The sequence below is a fragment of the Phyllostomus discolor genome, chromosome 4, assembly GCF_004126475.2.
Source record: "Phyllostomus discolor isolate MPI-MPIP mPhyDis1 chromosome 4, mPhyDis1.pri.v3, whole genome shotgun sequence".
NCBI classification, from domain to species: Eukaryota; Metazoa; Chordata; class Mammalia; order Chiroptera; family Phyllostomidae; genus Phyllostomus; species Phyllostomus discolor.
Genome location: NC_040906.2, coordinates 203,051,329 through 203,071,781, shown reverse-complemented (window position 1 = coordinate 203,071,781; position 20,453 = coordinate 203,051,329). Strand labels below are relative to the sequence as shown.

Below are 20,453 nucleotides of genomic sequence, written 5' to 3'. Positions count from 1 at the left end.
AGAGAGGAAGGAAGCGGCTCGGGACAGTGTCACCGGGTGCTCAGCACTGCGGAGAGAAATAAAGTGTGTGTGTGGGGGGGGCTTATTCACAGCGGGAGGGGAGGCGTCCCCGAGAAGGTGACAGGCGGTGTGCAGGTGGGCCGCCTCTCGGGTCGCAGGAGCGGCTCTCTGCAGACACAGCCATCCCTGAGGCCGACAGCACCCACGGGCCTGGGGGACAGGGGTGCCCAGTCAGGTGCCAGCACCTGACATCAGGGCAGGGAGTGAAGGACAGAGGCAGGGTCCCAAGGGACAGGGGTACGACCTTTTGCTGTCCACGTGACCCCCAGGCAGCTAGTTGTCACTCCAGAGGTCAGTTTCCTCGTCTGTAAAAAGGGTAAAAAACACAAGATTCTCTACCTCGTGTGGTCGCCGTGGGGGGAAAGCGGCACTAACAGGAATCGCTGTTGGCCGTGGACAGTGGGCAGAGCGCCACGGAACAGACACACGCTGTCCCAATATTAGTGAGACAGCTGTTTAATCAGCGAGATTATCTTTTTACCGTACAGTGTGTCATGTGCCCAGTTTTACTCTCACGATGCAGGTATTCCAGTGTATGTGCTTCTCAGGACGTGAGAAAAAGCACTGAGGCAGCAAGTGTGAGGAAGTGTTACCTTAACAGCCACGTTTAGTACAAAACGGCAGAATCTCTATGGCGAGAACAAAGGGGTCCCAGAGTCACGAGGTCACACGCTGCAGGAGCGCCTGCACCCCCCCTGCCCCCAGGGCCCTGACTGGCGGTAGTGCTCACACTGGCCTGCAGAGCCGGCGTGGGGATGGCACCCCCTCCAGGGAGAGCTCTGGTCTGCTTCGCCTGATGGCCCAGGGCCCCTTGCGAGAGGACACTCCGTGCCACTCTCACAGTTATTGAGCTGTGATTCCATGGCCCCTTTCTCTTGAAACGGACATTAGAAAGACGGCAAAGCTGGAGTCCCAGGGAGAGGCATCCTGCCACGAGGCCAGGCAGAGCCGCACGCCCACGCCCGCTGCTCCCACCTTGCTGCCCAGGACGGCCAGGCCTGGGACCTGGGGTGGCACTGAACGGCCCCAGGGGCCGAGGCCGCAGCTGTGGGCTCCGTCCTGGGCGAGGGCCGTGGGTGCTGTTGGCTGTAATTAGAGATATTCATGTAATTATGGACAACACTTAGCTTTACTAGTCAAAATGCAAAGTTGTTTCATGTTTCTACTTTTCCTATCTGTTTAACATTTTAAGTTGACGTATACGTTAAATTTTCCTTTCTTTCCTAATCCCTCGGCTTTGATAAAATCATGACAATCACCAGCCTGTGAAGAAAAATCCATTGCTTAAAAGGAGACTGCATTAACTGCCTTTAGCTCTAAAATGGCTGCTTCAATTTGCTTTTCTTTTTTTGCACGTTAGTAAGATAGTTGGCGTACGTCTCCATCGACAGAGCGGCACGGGATACGGAGTGAACGCTCCCGCCCGGCACCGCCACGTCACCAGCGAACACGGTGAAGGTAGGGGAGAGCGGTGAGCACGTCAGGTGTGTCACAGCCCGTTTCAAGAAAAAAATGAGTAAGCCCAAGTGGTAGCGTGCTGCGCCAGCCTCTGGAGACTAGAGCAGGGGGGTGGGGGTGGGGGTGGGGGTGGGAGTGAACCCACGGGGCAGACACACCCCTCTCGGCTGGAGGGGGCGGCTGAATTCAGCTTCCCTCAGGGCAACCCTGGGCTCACAAGAGCGGAGACGGGAGTCCTGGGTCACCGTGACGGGAGTCCTGGGTCACCGTGACACCCAGTTGTCACGGGCCTAAGAGGCCCATTCTCCCACAGCTAGCCAGTCACCGACTAGTGACACTGCTACATTGTTCCTCTGGCACGGAGACGGCGGTGCGGTGCAATTATTAACTCGAAATCCACCGCTTTGGAACTGCGGTCATTTCAAGTAGGTACCATCTAAGGTTCGCCTCCGCTGAACCCACGAGAAGCGCATTTTAATAACGGGAGGAGGGAGACTTCAGAGGACACCTAATTTATTTCAGAGAAAAAACCCTGAACCTGTCCGAAAAACATCTTTCACCATGGGATTTGGAAATGAAAGGCTCACCAGACTCACCCACCTGTGAGTCCTGTTTCCTAGGGCCCATATCACACACACGGAGGCGGCACAGCCCTTGCCAGGTGAGCCGGTGACAAGGGGGCGGGGCACAGGTTCAGTCTCCGTCACCCAAGGCCATGCTCGGGCCAGACCTTCAGCTTCCACACTCAGTGACGAGTGTGCGAAGAGTGTTCGTGGACAGCCAGTCCGCACAGACAACTAGGGCGGCCTCCCTGAACCTGAGGTCGGCTCCCCCCTCCCACACAAGCTTGTCCCTTAGTAAGTCACTCGTCACTCACACCACCACTCCTTCCTACCCGGCAAGGAAGTTCCGCGGCATGCTCGCACACACCGTTGAGCAGCGACTCAACGTGCCTGCTCGGAGGTAGAGAAGCACTATTCCATGAAGCACATGCAACCAGACATGTTACACACGCCTCTTGGCTCGACCCCACTTGTGTATTTAACGACTCAGGTTTTATAGTAGTAATATACATTTTATTAATGTAACGTAATTACGTTATACATTAGTAAAAATTTTCCCTTCCTAACTTCATAGGAGTTTTTCCCTTAATCTCTAGAATTGTTGTGTTTCCACAGTGCTGTTCCTCGCTTCTGGAAGGGCAAAGCAGCCTGTCTCTTGTGTCACAGCTGGCACATGGAGCAAAAGAGCCCATGGGGAGGTCACGCCTAGGGCAGGGAGACGCCCGCCTGACCCCTGGCTCTGCACGCACTAGCTGTGGGGTCACGGGCAACGTCCTCAGCCCGCTCACTTGCAAAATGGGGTTGATGCCAGGGGCTCCCCGTGAATTAAGAAAACGGGCGAGTCTGCTCGAATCTGAGTGCTGGCATGACCACCGCGTACCTCGGTGAAGTTGTTTATCTGCTGTGCGCCTCTGTGTCTCCACCTGCCAAGTGGAGTGAGTAATAACAGCACGTGAGGATAAAGGACTTAATTTATGAAAACCACTTAGAACAGGACCCAGACACAGTGACATCAGATACATGTGGGTCGTTACCACTAAGAACAATTCTGGAGAAGCTACTCCCGACAATGAAACAGAGAGCAGAGAGCAAAAAGGCATTGCACAGTATTTCCCCTCGCCCCCGCCCCAAGGGTGCTTACAAGCTGAACAGAACCAGAAGTCATACAGTTAGGGACAGAAACAGAGACGAGGCCCGTGACCACTGTGGGTCACTGCACGAGCGACCCTTCCCGGAGATCTGATGTACACCACAAAGACGCAAGCCGGACATTCCCCCAATGATCTGGGTAGTGAGAAGAAACGAGGGACACACCCTTCACCTTGGGACCCCGTCCAAAAGGACCAACAAAGAGGGACGCGCAAAGGTAAGTCCTACCAAAGGTGGACCCGACGGAACCACATGCCGAGCACGATTCCCTGTCATTCAGGGCTCGCCGAGGAGACCCCAGACGAGGAGGGAAGGCGGGCGGTTCCGACAGCAGCGGGGCACGGGGACCCGGCGGGCACGCACCTTGCCGGGGACCACCAGAGGTCACCTGGGGGAAGGCGAGAACCTAGCGCACAGACGTACAGACGCCGTCTTTCAGAGTCAGGGAGCGCAAGCATGGAGACTGTCCTTCTTCCGTGACGTCGTTTCCACCGCCAACCTAAACTCAGTGTGCGCGCCCCGGGAAAACCTCAGAACAAACTCTCTTTTCACTCCGAACCCAAAGGTGCCGGGCGTGGCGGATGCCCTGGGCTCCATTTGTATAGAGGCTCCAGCGCTGAAGCAACATTCAGACTCAACATTAAAATCAGAAGCGACTTCGAAAGGTTGTATCATCTCACTTTCTCTGGGAAAAGTGATTTCCACAGAGCAAGCAACTGTCCAAGGACATGGCAGTTGGCATAAGCCCTGTGCTCTCCAGTGAGGCTCGCCAGGCAGCCCCCCGGCCCCTGGCGTGAGTTACTGACGAGTGGGGGCACCGGCCGGAAGTTCCACAGAGCCCCATGAGAGTTAACAGTGAAGTCCCGGGCCTTGAGCTAGCTACCCCTGCCCCCGTTCTGTTCTGGAACACGGCTCTGCCCTTGTCTCCAGTTACCTTCTGAGCAAAGCCCGCACTTGACTGGGCCTCTCACAAGTGACGATCTGCCTTCCAACATTAAGTTTCCTTCTCTCCACGACAGCCAAAGAAACCCAACTGTGAAGACGGCCACCACGCGGAGCCACGCAAGGTGGGGCAGCAGCCCTCTCATAGCCGAGTGACTCGGGGTCCCGTCGATGGGGACGCAAATCCCCAGGGCCCCCGGGGATCAGGAACCGGGGTGGTGGGGGGACCCACCCATGACGTGGCAGACAAGGAATCCGGCACCCGGACTCCACTCCAGGGCAGACGCAGGGAGGGAGGGGCCTGAGCAAGGCGCTAGGCTGGGGGCGTCTAGCACAGTTTTCCGAACAACGGGAAGGGCTGGCACGTAATCTAACAAAGTGTAAGGTGAGGGGACATGGGGCCACGCCTGTGGCATGGAAGGGGCTTAAATTCCTTTGGAAAGGGAGCGTTAAAGAGACATGGTAATGCAATTATCAAGCCACAAAATACTATCCAACAGCCAGGAAAGCCTTTCTGAGAAAGAGCAGGTAAAAAGCCGACAAGGTGTCTGGGTCTCCTTGTACAGTCTCGTCTGGCCTGTGGGCGCCCACTCAGCAGAGCCCACCAAACGCAAAGGCCTCTGGGAAATAACAAGGCTGACCTCAGTGGCCCCAACTCTGCTGCGGAGGAGCAAACATTTTACTCCGGTTCCCTGGTGGGGATTCATCAGCTTCATTAGGAACATTCCTGGTATTTTCAGAAGTGGGAAACTCTGGGAATTGTGCCAGATTATCTCCTTCTCTCTCAAGTATGCATTAATGTCTAATTTAAATAAACAAAAAATATTAAAAAAGGTGCCGAATTCCAACGCCTTGTTGCCAAAAGCGACTTCGGAAAACGTGCATCAGGGTTAAAACCCCGATGAACGGATTCTCCGTGTACACGACAGAACAGACACCGACTTCCAGGAAGGCAAACTGTCAACAGTGCGTGCGGGCACGATGCCACTTCTTTTTCTGCTCTTGACTAATTTCCCTCTTGGAGAGACGTGTCTCTCTCAGGCTCTGTCCCGTCTTCTAGGAGTCAGTCAGACTGGTGACTGACAGAACTACTGTTCTCCTGATTCGGCACTTCGCAGCCTCCGGAGGAGGGGGCACATCACTGTAAAGGTAGTGATGCACAGAGAGGGGGGCGGGGGGAGACTCAGGACTCGGCATGCCAAAACCCACGTTTTAAATGAGAAACTTTCGAGGACAAGGCCTGTGTCTTCTTCTTGAAGCATGTATGTGGAAACGAGCACGAGCGCCTCGATCATCAGCAACAACGTGGGACGAGCACTTACCGTGGTGTCTGACACACGGACGTGTAATGAAGAGCTGCTGTAATTATTCTCCCCATCCCTGTGGGCAACTAAAGGGCTGTGGGTGTGCATTAACCTCACACGTCTGCCAGGTAACAAACAACAGGATCTTGAAAGATGTTTATGACACTCAGATCTCAAATTCACACATCAACAAAATCTCTACAACCTACTGCAGCGCATTTGGAAAAACTTTTTTCTTCTCTCTTTATTTATTTATTTTTTTTGGTTACCTTGTGGTCCATACTGGCTCATCTGTGGACCGTAAGTCCCACCCGAGTTACTCTGCTGAAAGCTACCGATTCCGGGATGCATCTGGCCTCCGGGAGAAGGATGAGGCGACACGGATGGTCCTGTCTGCTGAGGTCCATATTGAGACATTTGAGGGTTTCTTTGTGTGCCTGCCATAAAACCTAAGTAGGAAATAAATGGAAATACATAAATGCAGGTGACAAAAATGGACACGGACTTGTGAGGGAGAAGGGTGGGGAGAAGGCTGGTGCCGTAAGGTTCCCCTGGAGGAACGCTGAAAGACCGGAGCTCAGTGTGGGGGATTCTGGAGCTACCCTGCCCTAACTCTGAACTCTTATTAGAGGTTCTCGGACCCAGGGGATCGTGGGCTTGAACTAGGGAAAGGAGAAGGGGGAAGGGCAAGTTCCCTTAACGTGCTTTATAGACGAGGTCCCTCACAGGAAGCAACTCTCTGTTCCTGCCAGGATGGACACGCTCTGCACGCCGTCTCAGGGTGAGCACCCCTCTCCTCATCCCCGGGACACGTGTCACTCAAACGCCCCGCCCCTCTCCCAGGCCCAGGCCAATGGCAGCGTCCCGCTGCACTTAACATTCACCTGATTCCTAGCCGGCACGCAGACCGGTGCGCTCCTGAGTATTCTGCTATTCCTGAACAGAGCGCGGCTTCTGCCCCCAAACCCATCCTGCCCCCAGGGTGGTCTCCCCATCTCCATCGATGGCACCCCCACCCGCCCAAAGGCTCACGTCAGGACCCCCATCCGCCCACCGGTGCACCCGGTCGGGTCTACTTCAGAGACGGATCGCCTCTTCCCCATGTCCACGCCCACACAAGCCGGTGCCAGGCACTGTCCCCTTTCCCCACAGCGGCTGGCCACGGTCTAACTCCTCTCTCTCTGCCCCGCCGTCCGGTCTGCTCCTTTTGGTCCGGCCCCCACAGAGTGGCCAGACTGACTTCTCGGGAACGCAAGGAGAAACGAGGGCACACCCTTCCCTCGCAGAGCCCTTCACAACTTTCCACTGCGCCCAGAAATACAGCACAAACACCCGACTGCGGTGTCCGGGACCACCCACGGTGGGGCATCACCCTCCTCCTGTCGACCCCACCACCCTGTCCGTCCCCCGGCCTTCTGGTGGCTCCCGGAGGCTCCTCCAGGCCTGCCCTCCTGGCCGACCGGCCTGCAGCCGCCCCCGTGCTTGCTCACGTTTCTTCACAGCTCTTCTCGTAACCTGCCATCCTCTTCCTCTATCTTTGGCTCACTTGTCGTCTCTCTTCCCCACGAAAATGCAGCCTCATGAGGGCACGGACACCTGTGCCCACGGTCGCCTCTGAGTGCCTGGCACAGCGTTTGGCAGGTGCTGTGCATCACAAAGGACTCGGCTACAGCAGCATACAGGCAGGAATGTGGAATAAGCTATGAAACACTCGTTGAGACAAAGTGCACCCCAAAGCAAGGCCTGCCTCTGAGAAAAAGCTGACTCCGCCAAACGAGCACACTAACGAAGGGCCGCCTGAGAAACAGCTCCGAGAACCCGGAGTGTGGGCCGGTGAGGGTTCCCGGCGGTGCCCAGCGAAGGCCCCCGTGTGCTGGGCTGGACGGGGGCCGGTTCCGCAGGGGAACCCAGAGCAGGAGCTTCCAGGGAGTCCAGAGGCAGCGGGAGGGAGAGGCGGTGTCTGTCTCCGAGGGCAGCCTGAACTGGGGGCTACCTGGGACGGGGCGTTCACCAACACCGAGGCTCACGTCGCAGGAGAAAAACAGGGTCGCTTAACACCGCTTCTGTCGGCAGAGACAGACACAAAAGTACCCAGAGCTGTTCCCTATTATTGCTTCTGTCTAGGGAGACCGACAGAAACGTAGAGCGGCTCCTTATTATCCCATTTCATTTATTTATAAAGATAAGCCTTATGAAATGGAGCTCAATTGGCGGCTTCCAGATATAAATCAGCATAAGAAATGTTTGCTTTTTCAAATCTGAAAACAAACAGAAATCAGAGCACTAAAATTACTAAAAATGATTGCATCTTAAGATGTTACATGAAATATTTATCTAAGCTTTACTGAGGAATTCTCAGGAGTTTCATATGGAGTCCCGTTTAATGAAACCGTGTTTCCATCACACACAGGCCGTGTGGCCGCCGCCTTCTCTCAGAGAAGGATGGCTTCCGTCTTCACTCGTTAAGGCAGGCACCGGCCCTTTAAGGTGCACAAACCTCACCTCACCTGCGGAGTGCCCACGCAGAGGGGCTCACAGCCTCTGATGCCGTGGCGCGTCCTTAAGCTGCCGTGGCCCCTGGGGCACTGACTCCAGGCTTCAGGTTTGTTCGCCCGAGTTCTGGGAGTCTACTTGGGCAAAGCTGTTTCTTCACCTCTGACTAGTTGGTCCTTAAACACACACGTCCTGTTCCCCTTGAACTCTCCCTGGCATTCTGCAGGAACGCGGTATGAGCAAAGGCTCCAGAGGCGGTGGCACCGTGGTCACAGCTGCCTCAAGTGGAATGAGTCGGCGCACGGAGTTCCACACCTCGGGGACGAGGCCACGCGGGGTGTGGGATCCACCCCCACCCCCAGGGGTTGACCCAGAGAGCTTCCTCTCCCCTCTACGCGCTTTCCCAGCGGCGCCACTTGCATGTGCTTCCCGCAGCCCTGTCTGATGTGCTCGGTTAGATGCACCCCTCCCAGCCGTCCCAAGACAACGAAAGGAGGGGACAACTGCCCCCACTCCTTTCTGAGCTCTGCTCATCTCACGGCAGCCAGGTGGGGACAGAGGCCCAGGGTCCAGTCTTGTGTGTGCCACTAGTTCAGAACCTCGTAGGGAAAAAAGACAGTAAATAAGTGTACTGCAGTGTGTGCCGATCAAGTGAGCTGTGTGACTTCAGGCAAATGACACATTTCCCGAGTCTCAGCCTCCTCACCGTCGGCCGGAGACGAGGTTGCTGCAAGATCAGATGGGATGAATGTGGAAGTGCCCTGTGGCCCGTCACGGGACACGGGAAAGTAAGGGACTACGGTGGCGGGGTTCTGGTCGGTAAGCGGCCGTGGGTGTCTTTTAACTCCTGACACCCCATGTACGCAGATGCAGTTTCCAGCTAGAAGGAAAAAGCTGGTTTTCTATTTAAATGTGTGGAACCCGCATCACGCCAGTGCTTATGTAACTGAGCAAAACTCCCAAGGGTTAAAAACCACGTGTCTCTATCTCCTACCACTGGGTTCCTCTCGCCAGGGCAAATGGCGTGGTCACGTACCTGTTCAGAGACAGTTTGTGATTTGTGTTGGATTCTGTATTTCTTGTATCGTGAGCAAAGTGGAACATTCTATTTAATTGCTGTTTTGTGGAACTGCCTATGTCAGTTGCCCACCCTTCTGCGGGTGACTGTATGTCTGAACTCTACGCCACCAAAAAACACATCCATTAGGAACATAACTGTATTTTTAAAAAGCTGTTGAATATCATCATAACCTAAACAAAATTACGCAAAGTTAGAAGACGGAAGTTGGCTTAAAAAAGTATTTCTACTTTTCATCCTAAAGAGAAAACCTTTGCAAGTCTGTTACTGTTCCCCTGTCTGCAAGACGGGGACAGAGACATTCACCACAGAAGGCCACTGTGGGGATTAAATGAGGTAATTCCTTCAAATATCATAGCAGTGCCTGACACACAGTAGGCTTTCAGCCATTATCAGCCATTCCTATTGTTATATGGTCCAAAAGGGAGGGCGGCCTGGTGGAGCAGCGAGGGCAGTGGGCGAGGCCGCGAGTTCCGGCCATCCAGGTCTCGGTATAGACCGGGCTGCTGCCGCCCCGGCCTCCTCCCCATTGTGCAGGGAGAGGGGGGACCCCCAGTGCCTGGAGGCGGGACTAGTTCTAGCTCTGCTTCTCTCTGAGGCTCGCTTAAACATTTTTCTCCCAGGAAAAACTGAATCCACACCTATAGCTTCCATGTTTATTTTTTGGGGGGGTATTCCTTGTTTTGTCTTAACCTTTATTTTGAATGAAATAAATGTTAAAATGTTTTCAAAAATCAAATTTCACCCCCACATTTCCTACCTATTTGAGGTGACACATTTATCTGATTGTAGAAGGGGAGCTTAGAGGGTATAAATGAGTTTCCTGCGTGCTATGGAAGTATAGTGAATTACTAGAGGTATCACAGAACTCTACGCCCCAAGTAAAGAGCCAACCTGAAAAATTCAAGCTTTGGGGAAAAGGACTACCTTAGACAAGTATTATTTACATTGTATAAAAGAACTTACCAAAAATCGTGGGAGCTCCATATGAAAATGCCATTTGCGCACTTTACCCAGAAGCCTGTAGAAGGTTCTGTGAACGCATTTGCTATCTTTGAGTCCTTCCTCCCGGGTGCACACCGCACCGAGCACTTGCACTAACACACTCCACGTGAACAGGGGCGCGTGTCTGACATGCAAACTCAGAGCCTCCCTCCAGGGAAGGAGGGAGCGCAGCTACCTGCTCAGGGAAAGAGGCAGCGGGAGCGCGCACACACACACACACGCACACACACGCATCTGCTGGCATCGGAAGCCGCGGCCTCTTGTTCGAAAGGGAGGAGCACACGCTTCCCGTCCAGGCTTACAAGGCTCGTCTGAGAGCCGGCTAAGGAAAACATATGCAAAAGCGCTTCTCTGAGCCGGAACACACCATGAAAGCCCCACACAAAGGCATTACTGTTGCCTTTCTAGAGATGCCACGGGCCCGCCGTTCACCGCGGGGATTCTGGGCTAAGCTGTCACACTGGTGACTCCATCCACGGCCACGTGACCCAACGCTGGCCGCATGCCTCAGTTTAACCCAGGCTCTCGGGGGAACGTGCGAGGAGTCGGAGCGCATTAAACAGAGGGGAAAGGAGGAGATCCTAGTTCTTGAAGGACTGAAAGTCAGCTGAGTAGAAACCGAAACCTGTCAACAGGGAGAGTGGTCCACTTGGGTGCCGGGCACGGAGCTGGGTGCCAGGACAGACGAGCCCGACAGTGCCTGCCCTGCTGGGGCTGCCGTTTGCTGCTGCGGGGATCCGACTCGGACTGGGGACGGGCGAGGTGTCCTCGAAGAAGCCGTCCTCAGCTGAGACCTCAGTGGTGCGCAAGAACGGCCCAGACTCCGCTAACCACGCAGCTTCTGAGATCCGATTGAGACAGCAATGCATCTGACTAGCAAAGGGGACGGCACCATGTATACACGCTTGGAAGCTAAAGCTCCTGCATTCAGCTAAATCCCACAGGTCCACGGGCACCGTCTTACTTGGTTGCACCTCTTTGCAATGGTTACTTTAGCACCTGACCGATTTCTGGAAGGCCTCCCCACCCAGCCGCTGACCGGCGACAGCCCACAGGGAGAGCGGCACCACCCCGGCAGCATCCAGCCCTCTCACCGACAGGCGTCTGCACCCACGCCCACCCACAGGTTTCCTCCTTCCACTCTGGTATGTCACACTGCCTTTTCAGTGCAAACAATGACCACTGACGGGAGGCACCGTCTGCAAACAAAACGTTAGACTGTGGCCTCTGCTTGGACACGCTGTTTGCACAGTGGACCCGGGTGGCTGGCTGTTCGCCACCGCCCAGTAACTGATGTCCTCCCATCCTTCCAGGCTCAGCCTCCTGCTCCCTTCCACGGCCTCCTCTGGACACCCAGGAAGCAGACGCTCCCATGCCCAAAAAGCACCATGCCCGTGAGCTGGGGCAGTGGGCACACGGCTCACATCTGCCGGTATGACTGTCTTCCTGACCCCTGGACGGAGCACGGAGGCTTTAAAAACGATGCTCTGGTTGCATCTGTCTCCTCAGGACCGAGCGAAGTGTCTGGCACAGAACTGGAAACAAATGCACGGTTTTAATGAATGAGAAAGCATCTTCATTCAAGCCCATTTCCTTTTGCTGTGCAGAAACAATTTAATAAATGTGATGGCCTGGCTCCTTAGTTCAGAGTACGCTTGGGGAATCATTTCCGGGGAAAAGCAGGCAGCTTTCAAGGAAGGAATGATGGGTGGCTGACAACTTCACAGGCCACAGAAAACGAAGGTTTCTATCACCTAAATACCTGCTCAAACCATCTACTGTATCTGCACCCCGCCCCAGCACCACAAATTCAAATTCTGGCTTCACCACTCAGAGTAGGTGACTTCAGACCAGTTGGTTAAGAGTCAAGCCTGGGTTGCCTTTCCTGTAAAGTGGGGATGACGGCTGAGCCTACCTCCTAAGACTGAAGGAGAAAACGTCCGTGTGGCACAGAGCTCAGAGCCTCTACACAGACTGGAGGCTCAGTAAGTGACTGCTATTCGTGTTCATGTTATTTTTCACATAACCCACCACTTATTTCCTGTCTGAAAGACTCCAAGTTTCCAAACTGGCCTCCCTTGCCAGGCTCCAGTACCAAGCAGTCAGCATGGGAAAGGCAGAAAGGGCTGCGAGTCCCCGGACTGTGGTTAATGCATCGAGGTCATGGAGTGACATCCGAGAGCCTCCTGGCAAACGGCCGGATGCCCTTCCGCAGGCAGCACGGGGCCCTGAGGCTGTGCGTTGTCCCCTGCCCGGCCCACGCCTCCTACACCATGGCCCAGTTACAGCTGCTGGGCTGGGCAGCTCCCCCAACTCCAACGATCCAGAAACCAGTGCCCTTTTCTGGATAGCTAGTTCCAGAAATAATTGGCCCGCTGTGTTATTTGGCTCAGAAAAGCCAAGCTTGTCAGTGTCAGGCTACACACCCAACAACTACAGAGCTGATCAGCCAAGTGGTATCAGACTCAACGCACGTCCTCCTGGATCTGGCGGATTCCCTGGAGTTTGCTTATTAAAAGAGAGAGAGAGAGAGAGAGAGAGAGAAGGGGGGGGTGGACCAGAGGGGACGAGGGGGGAGGGACTGGGTTCTGGTAAAGTGACGGCTGCTACATCTCAGTGTCAAGAGGAAGGACCTTGACTTCCCTTTCCCACTGGATCTCAAGCACCTATGACAGCGACTGGCTTGATGCACGTTTGTGCGATGGGTGAATCAGTCCACTGGGGTTTCTGAAGGGTTCAAAGGGACACCAGAGTCTGAACTGAGAAGACTATTCTCTTTCTAGCTGAAAAACACCCCGATCTGTGGCCCTGGAAAAGGGAGTCCCGCCTGTCTCCTGGGGGCTCCTCACGGAGCCGTGGAGCTCATGAGAAAAGCCCCATCTCGTCCAGGCTTGTTCCCACCGCCCTGGGGGACGCTCACAGCTGGCCCTAAAGTTTATTCCCAAGGCACATTGTGTTAATTTAGATATGGCACTACAGCCTGATACTGTCTTACTTTCTTTGACTGCCATTTTCTATGCACCCAATAACTGAAGGCAGGCCTGGTGGGGGGCCAGGACCCCATGCAGTCGGCCCGGCCCGCCCCACTGTCCTCCGCAGGGCCCTCTCCCTCGGACGGTCACGTCGGTGCCGACGGAAAACTCCCGCACGGACCACGATGCTCACTGCGCCGCGGAGCCAGTCACGCCAAGTCAGGGCTAAGGGAAACGCTACTTCAGTGTCTAGAACAGAGACCTGTGTTAGACTGAGCCAGAGAGACATTTTTCTTAATTAAAAAAAAAAAAAAAATCCCTTCAGTGCTATTTTAGAATTGGCCCAACAAAAAAATGAGCCTCTAAAATATTTATCATTAAATGAGTGAGTTTTCAGGAACTTTCCATTATTTTCTGTAGCATTATACTAAATATTTGTGGTTTGCTAAGCGGGTATTTTGCCTGGATTAAAAAAACATGCTATATAATTCTTTCGCTTGTAAAAAACAAAATTCTTATAGAAAAGAAAGATCCAGTGTTACTGTCAAAACCGTAGCAAGAAAAAAAAAATAAAAGCCACTGACTTATGTAGTCATTATACACAAACCCCATTTCCTCTGTGGGAGAAGAAATGAGCACAGAATATTTTCATGCGGGAGAAATGAGGGGAAACTCTTCACTGGACAAGAAAGAGTTTATCTTCGGAAGTACTTCGACAACAGAGTGAATCAGCGGAGAGCTGATTCAGAAAGAAAGTCAAACGCATTAGGAAACGAGACCAGGAAATTTCGGAAAATTAAACCAGAAGGCAATTCAACACGGATCTTAGCCTTCAACTGCATCCATCTCCTTTTCCTTTCCCTGCAAGTCACCGAATTCTGCAACACAAGCATCGAAGATGTTAGCTCATGTGGGAAAACAGAGTGAGCGCGAAGCCCAGATCATCCGTCGTCCACCCACGAAAGGGAGGAGAGCAAAGGAAGAGCCAGAGTGCCAGGCTGTGCGGGAGGGCGAGCGCGTGCAGAGCTGATCACGCAGGAACTCAGCGCCGCGGCACAGGGCCGCTGCGCTGTCGGGGCACCGAGACACCCGAGGTGCCTCCCGCCACCAAGGAGGGAAGTGCACTTTTCCTCTGTCGCCTGGACAATTTACTTTCACGCTGGCACCTGTTAAAAACTCACGGGATAGCTGCCTTGTGTTTCTTCAAGCCAGTTCCATCAGAGACGCTTCCCAACATGTGTGAAATTACGGTCACGCGCCGCCTCAGCAGAGGGGCCCCGACGACACACACAGACAGTGATTTCTGCTCACCGATAGGTGTCAGGTTCCCGTTTGGAGGGAGGCAGATCTGGAAGAGTATTCTTGTTACACTTTAACATCTCCAGTGTTTCATCTGCCTGCCGCCTCTCCTCCTCGCACCAGGGGCTGCTTTAGGAGGGACAAAAACTGATGGCCCGTGCGAGGCTGCGACCCAGGGCCCCCATGTTCTCCCAGCTGTGCCGTCGGGTGAACGGGCAGAGGGGCCCCTTCCTTCCTCCTTCCCGGCCCCCACAGTGTCCTGCGGTCGGAGGCACAGAAGGCAGCACCCAAGCTCTCCCCGTCCACCCGATGGAACCCTCTCAGCTGCTGACCTCACCTGTCACCGGGAAGATGAGAGTGGGGGGGGGGGGCGGGTCGCACCGATTACCCTGATGGTGTGTGTGTGTGGGGGTGGGGGGTGGGTGGCAAAATATCCAGCCTTTCCTTACACAAATCTTTTGAGTTTTAGAAGTAAAAGCCTGCTTCCGGGCAGAGTTCAAAGACAACTGTATGGATGTCACTATGTGATGGAAGAAGCAAAGAAACATTTTTTCTTTTAAGGCCCTCAACCCATGTCTCACCCGAGTCACCTGTGCCTGATGCTTGTGCACACCACCTGCACAGTGCTCCGCCGTTCGTCACTTCCGGACTCAGGATGGCACCTGATCCATGTGACAAACCCATGGGACGTGCCAGTCCTCCGTTTACAGGAGAAAGCCGGGATTTAATCAATCACCCAAGGCCACAAAACTAGTTAGTGGTAAAGCCTGTGCCCAAACCCAGAGTTTCTAGCTCCAGAATCCCTTGAGGATTCACATGAGAAAAGCCCGGACTACACGAGGCCCCGCCGTTATGGAGCCGCACGAGGCCACGTGGCCCCTGCCCTCACAGAGCTCTAGGTGGGGACAGCGCAACTGAGAGTCCCAGCGACGGGTCCCGAGAGGACTGAGGCTGCACAGGGGCTCAATGCCCGGGCCACGGGGCGGCGCTGTGACAAGTAATGGCTTCATTATCTGCCACTCAGCAAACCCAGACTCGAACACCTAGCAGGTGCCGGGCTGTTCAGGATTAGTAAACAAGGGCAAGGGGACCCCACGTCGGGGTGGGAATGGGGCTGAGGTGTGGGTGACAAAGGGTGGGAGAGAGAGAGGAGTTTATATAACGATCCCCAGAGAGGCCCAGCATGGCAGGAGGCAGGGAGACAGAAAGGGGGGGCTGGGCGGGCTGGGGAGAGGCCTCCTAACCAGGCCAAGCTGGGCAGCCTGTCTCTGAAGGCGAAGGGAAGCTCCTCCAGGCTTGTGTACGGGGAGCACACAACCTGCTTGGTCTGTGGGGGCACTGTCCAGACGCAGCAGGGGAGGTAGGCAGGCAGGGAATGAAGCTGCAGCCGGATGGACACTGGGAGCTTGTTGGAAGAGCTCAGGTGGCCTGGGCCTGGGGCGGGACAGTGGCTGCCACGCAGGGGGCTGTCTGCAAAGCATCCCTGGGCAGGGCGGGGCAGAGGTGGCGGGGAGCATCCACAGACCGTGATGCCTAGTGTGGGCCAGATGCGGGCAGGAAGGCATTGAGGATGCCTTTAAGCTTTGTGGCTCGGGAAGCCAGGCAGACAGCGGTCTTTCGCCGCGAGCCAGACCCGTAAGGCACAGGAGAAAACATCTTGTCGTACACAGTGCACACGACGCACAGTGCTGGATTCACCCACGATCCAGATGTCCTCCACCACTTCCACCGGAGAATAATGAGCCGATCACGAACGAGTGTTAACTATTAAAAACAAGCTTAAATTGGCAATTCAGAAAATATTGCATATAACAAAATGAACAAAACTATGCTTCTTTTAAAATATTTAAAGTTTCGACTAACGATTCCTCAATGACTATAAATCTACTTTTACTGTATGTGATACTTGTTTTCCCAGCTTTTTTTTTTTTTTGCGAATAGATCTCTCGACAGTAGACTTAATAGGAATTTAATGATAACTCTGACACAAACAAGTCCTATACTGTTACTTCCTTCACTGCTGACTAGCTTTGGCTCGGTCCACAATCCAGCCCCGAGTTCTGAGGCTGAAGAAATTAGAAACAGCTTTCCAGATATTCTCTCTTGTATATAACCTCCCATTTGAGTTCATTTTCATCTGTCACGGATTATTAAAAAAGGGATCCTCAATTAAGGGCAGAGGCTAAATTAATTGCATCTGGGGGTGGGGGTGGATTCATTAATTCCTTAACGCACTGAGCTGCTATACTCACACAGCCAGACAGGAGGAAAGTGATGTATATTCTCTTTTGACAATACCCTGGTGCTGAGAGGCAGCGTGGTTTCATTTAGGACGCTTGCAGTGTAAATAAGAACACCTTCCCATACAAGGGCAATTAGAAAGGGAGAGTGAGAGAGAATCTTCCGACAACCGGCACACCCTACGAAACCTGTGGGCACCTGCAGAGCACTGCCACACTTCAGGCGAAACGAGACAGTGTCTGTAGGCTGCAAAAACAGAAAGAAACCTTACATCCTAATTGCAGCCTCTCAACAATGGTCTTGGTGGTCTCCTTCATTTCTGTACTAACTTAACCTGTTCTTGACAATTAAGGAGTCAGGTCAATTAACATTATTAAAAAATAACGTTCAAATTTCAAAATCCATTTTTGGTGTAAAAAATGTCACTAACTGAAACCAGTTAGTAGCATTAAAAACTTTTCAAAAGCGTTACTTATTTTCACCCAACTAGTCCTGCGTTACGAAGACCGTGGTTTTGGGGGGTGTGGCAGGGGGTGTTGTCGGAGGTGTCCTCTGGACAACTCGTTCAGTGCCAGGCTCCGGTGGGGGTTGGGGGGTGGGGGGCCTGGCTCAGACAGTCAGGGCGCCTGCAGGGTTGCGGGCACGTGTCTGGGAGGAATGCTGGGCACAAGTGGTGCCTCGAACCCGGCGCAGAAGTAGAACACCTATATAGAGAAACGCTTTACACTACAGCACGTGATGTGGTGGCTATTGTATACTCTAAAAAGATCTGACATTTCTGAATGCATGCAGGCTGAATTACTTCCCGTTGCCCAGCTCACTCCTGGTTGAACATCTATCATGTGCGGGCTCTCTGGCAGACAGGGGGGGCGGGTGGGGGGGGTGGGAGGGAGCATAAACATGAGTCAGGTCTGGCCCCCAAGACCTCATTCTCATTTGTGGTCAGACCCTGGGTTTACTTTAAGAGACTGTTCTTCTCTGCCCTTGGCATCAAAAAGAGAAAGAGGTGCCCTAAGCAAATAGAATGCCTAGAAATTTGATGAGGAAATTCTCAAAATACAGCATTACAGAGTAGGGATAAAACTATACCAAGGCAGTTAACCTCTCGGATCAGTAAAAGAAAAAAAATATAAGGATAATGAAGGCATAGTCTACTTAGTCAATCTATATAACATGGAAGCTGGAAACTTCCCACTTTCGAAGTACGGAAATTCTGGCTTCCCTTTTCACGGCAGCACACGGGAAAACATCTGAAAGAGACACGCAGATACAGAGAACCGACGGCTGGTCGCCACGGGGGCGGGGGTGTGGGGCCGGGGGTGTGGGGCCGGGGTGAACAAGGTGAGGGAACTGAGGAGTACTAACTGGTGGTCACAAAACAGTCACCGGGACGTAAAGCACAGCACAGAAAATATGGTCAGTAATATTGCAATAACTATGGACGGAGCCAGGTGGGGACTGGGAAATACTGGGGGGTGGGGGTCACTTTCTAAAGTACACGACTGTCTGACCACTATGCCGTGCACCTGAAATTAACACAAAATAATACTGAATATAAATGGTAAGGAAAAAAGTTAAAAAAAATCTAAGTGCCTGCCCCCACCTCCTCTGCCACACACCTTTTCTGGACAATGTCACTACTTACACCTAACAATGGAGCTGCTGACAAACATCCCCGTGAAGGTCAGGTTCCAAACTCGAGAACTCCGTCGTTCCTCTGACCCACGGCTGCCGAGAACTAAGTCCGGCCTAAGTACTTGGGGCACAAAACCGCAAAATCTGCTTGTTTTCTCCTTGTCCTGCAGTGACAGAGCCACCACACGACTCACCCGGCTCGTCTGACTCAGTGCCACCGACACAGTAAGAGTGGTGGTCGGCCTGCACACTTTCGCCGTAACTTTGTTTCAACAGCAGAGAGGGAAGTGGGGAAGGCTGTCGCGTAGGTGGATGAGAACGGGGGCTGGGCGGGGTGCTACCCAGACATTCCGTGAGGTGTCACCCGGAGCCCCTTCTGCACGGACCCCACGGTCACAGAAGGGCACCAGAGAACAGCCTCCGGCCACAAACACACGCTCACCCAGCCCAGCCCCTGCACGGCATCCGCCGTTCGCATCTGCGTCCAGGAGGGAAAGGTCTCGGCGGCTCTGCTTCCGGCCTATCTCAAGGACTAATTAAATCCTCATTACCACCTTCTAATTACTCCAACACTGTGGGATTACCCCGCAGAAGTCCCCGCGGGCACCCCAGCCGAAAAGGGTTAAATAACCCGTGTTGGTTCTGAGGACCCAGAACTAGTTCAGACCCTCGGAAAGACGCCAGCACTAATGCGAACATTCAGCTAGATACCACTGTGAAAATTAAAAGGGAATTCAATTAAAAGGTTTTCAAAAAATTAATTCTGACCTCTACATCTGCCCAAATAAGTAAGCCTTCTTGAAATGTTTTTACCTAATTGCTAATCCAATAAACTAGAAGGGCATTTGCTAGTTCCATTAAGCTTAACATTTTACAGGGGTTAAAAATGTGATCATTTTGATGGTAATAATAATTATACTTATTTATCTACTCCAATGGCTATTCCATATTCCCTCCAAGCCATCTTGGGAAACAGAAAACACATTCACATAAGCCATTTCCTACTGCTCTTTCCAATGTTCAAGATATGTATGTTAAAGGTTAAGAAATAAGGATAACTAATCTAAACTCGTGAGCTACGATTTTCCTGTAAAGTTCATTTCGGTGAGGGGCTGTGACGGCAGTCCTTTGCCCTGTTCTATTCTATGAGGTCCAGAGAGAAAGCCTGTTTGAAAACAAGAACCGATGGCTAATGGGTTACAGGGCCCTAAACTGAGGGCCTCCCCCCTGAAGAATTTGCACTGGTTGTATTAGTAAGGAGCTCCGGCATCGTGTAAAATGCAGACAGGAGCGCACGGAATCAAGCTTCACGTCAGGGAGCAGACGGAAGGACAGAGCTGACGACGAGGCAGAGGAGTAAACGGGCCAGCAACCGTGTGAAGGGCTTCCCTCCTCCCCGTGACCACGGCGGCCGGCCGTGCCCACGCTCGACCGCACGTGTGCTTTTACAGATGGAAAACATAAAACCACAGAAACTCCGTTATCCTCATCGGTACAGAATGTGGGGAGATGGTGACTGATGTCTCCTGACGAACTCGACACAGAGCCACCAGACAGGGAGGACATGGAGCTGGCCAGGGGGGCCGCTGTCAGGGCGCCCCGCCGGCCTGCCGCCTCCGCGCGCCACCGTGAGAAGGGAACGCGGCCCGGCAGCGGCCAGCCTGGGTCAGATCCTCACGGACCCCGGTCTGCAGAGTCCTCCTGCACAGGGCACAGAGTTTTCACATGCACGTTCCTCCCGCCTGGGGACACGAGGACCAACCGGGAAGCAGCGGCGGCGGCAGAGCCAGCACTCGGCTTCTCGCGCCGGGAGGCGCAGCGAGTGTGTCGGCACCGCCGGGCCCCCGAGGGCTGGGGGAGGGTGGGGACCGCCCGGGACACGGCCCCTCCAACCCCAGGTAGGCTGCGCCTCTTGCTTTGTGCAGGTGCCTCAGGACGAGCGTGTTTCTAGGTTCCTGGCTAAGAAAGCGTGCTTAACTATCAAATCTCACTCTTAATCTTATCATTAAGACAATGAATATAAAGGAAATGCTCAGTTTGGTCACTTCGGCGCCGCGCAGCACAGAAGGCGTGCTCTTGTGTATCAAGGTCCGTGTCTTCTGAGAGAGAACGCATTTTTTAGTAACATGCTAATTCACCTATACGTACTTTTTCGTCTCTGCATCTTGCATCACTTCCCTAAATGGGGTGGCGGGGCACATAACTCTGAAGGCATAAAGAAGTTACACTGTGCTTTAAAACGAGATCAGCACAC

The 20,453-nt window shown here is 53.4% G+C and overlaps 1 protein-coding gene across 1 annotated transcript in view; it reads right to left on the bottom strand.

The window, feature by feature from the left end:
* ARID1B (AT-rich interaction domain 1B) overlaps window positions 1–20,453 on the bottom strand; it is a 395,196-nt gene that overhangs the window by 66,299 nt on the left and 308,444 nt on the right. The window contains 1 exon segment of the mRNA XM_028508460.2: window positions 5,746–5,925. Within this exon segment, the coding sequence (XP_028364261.2) occupies window positions 5,746–5,925 (180 nt within the window).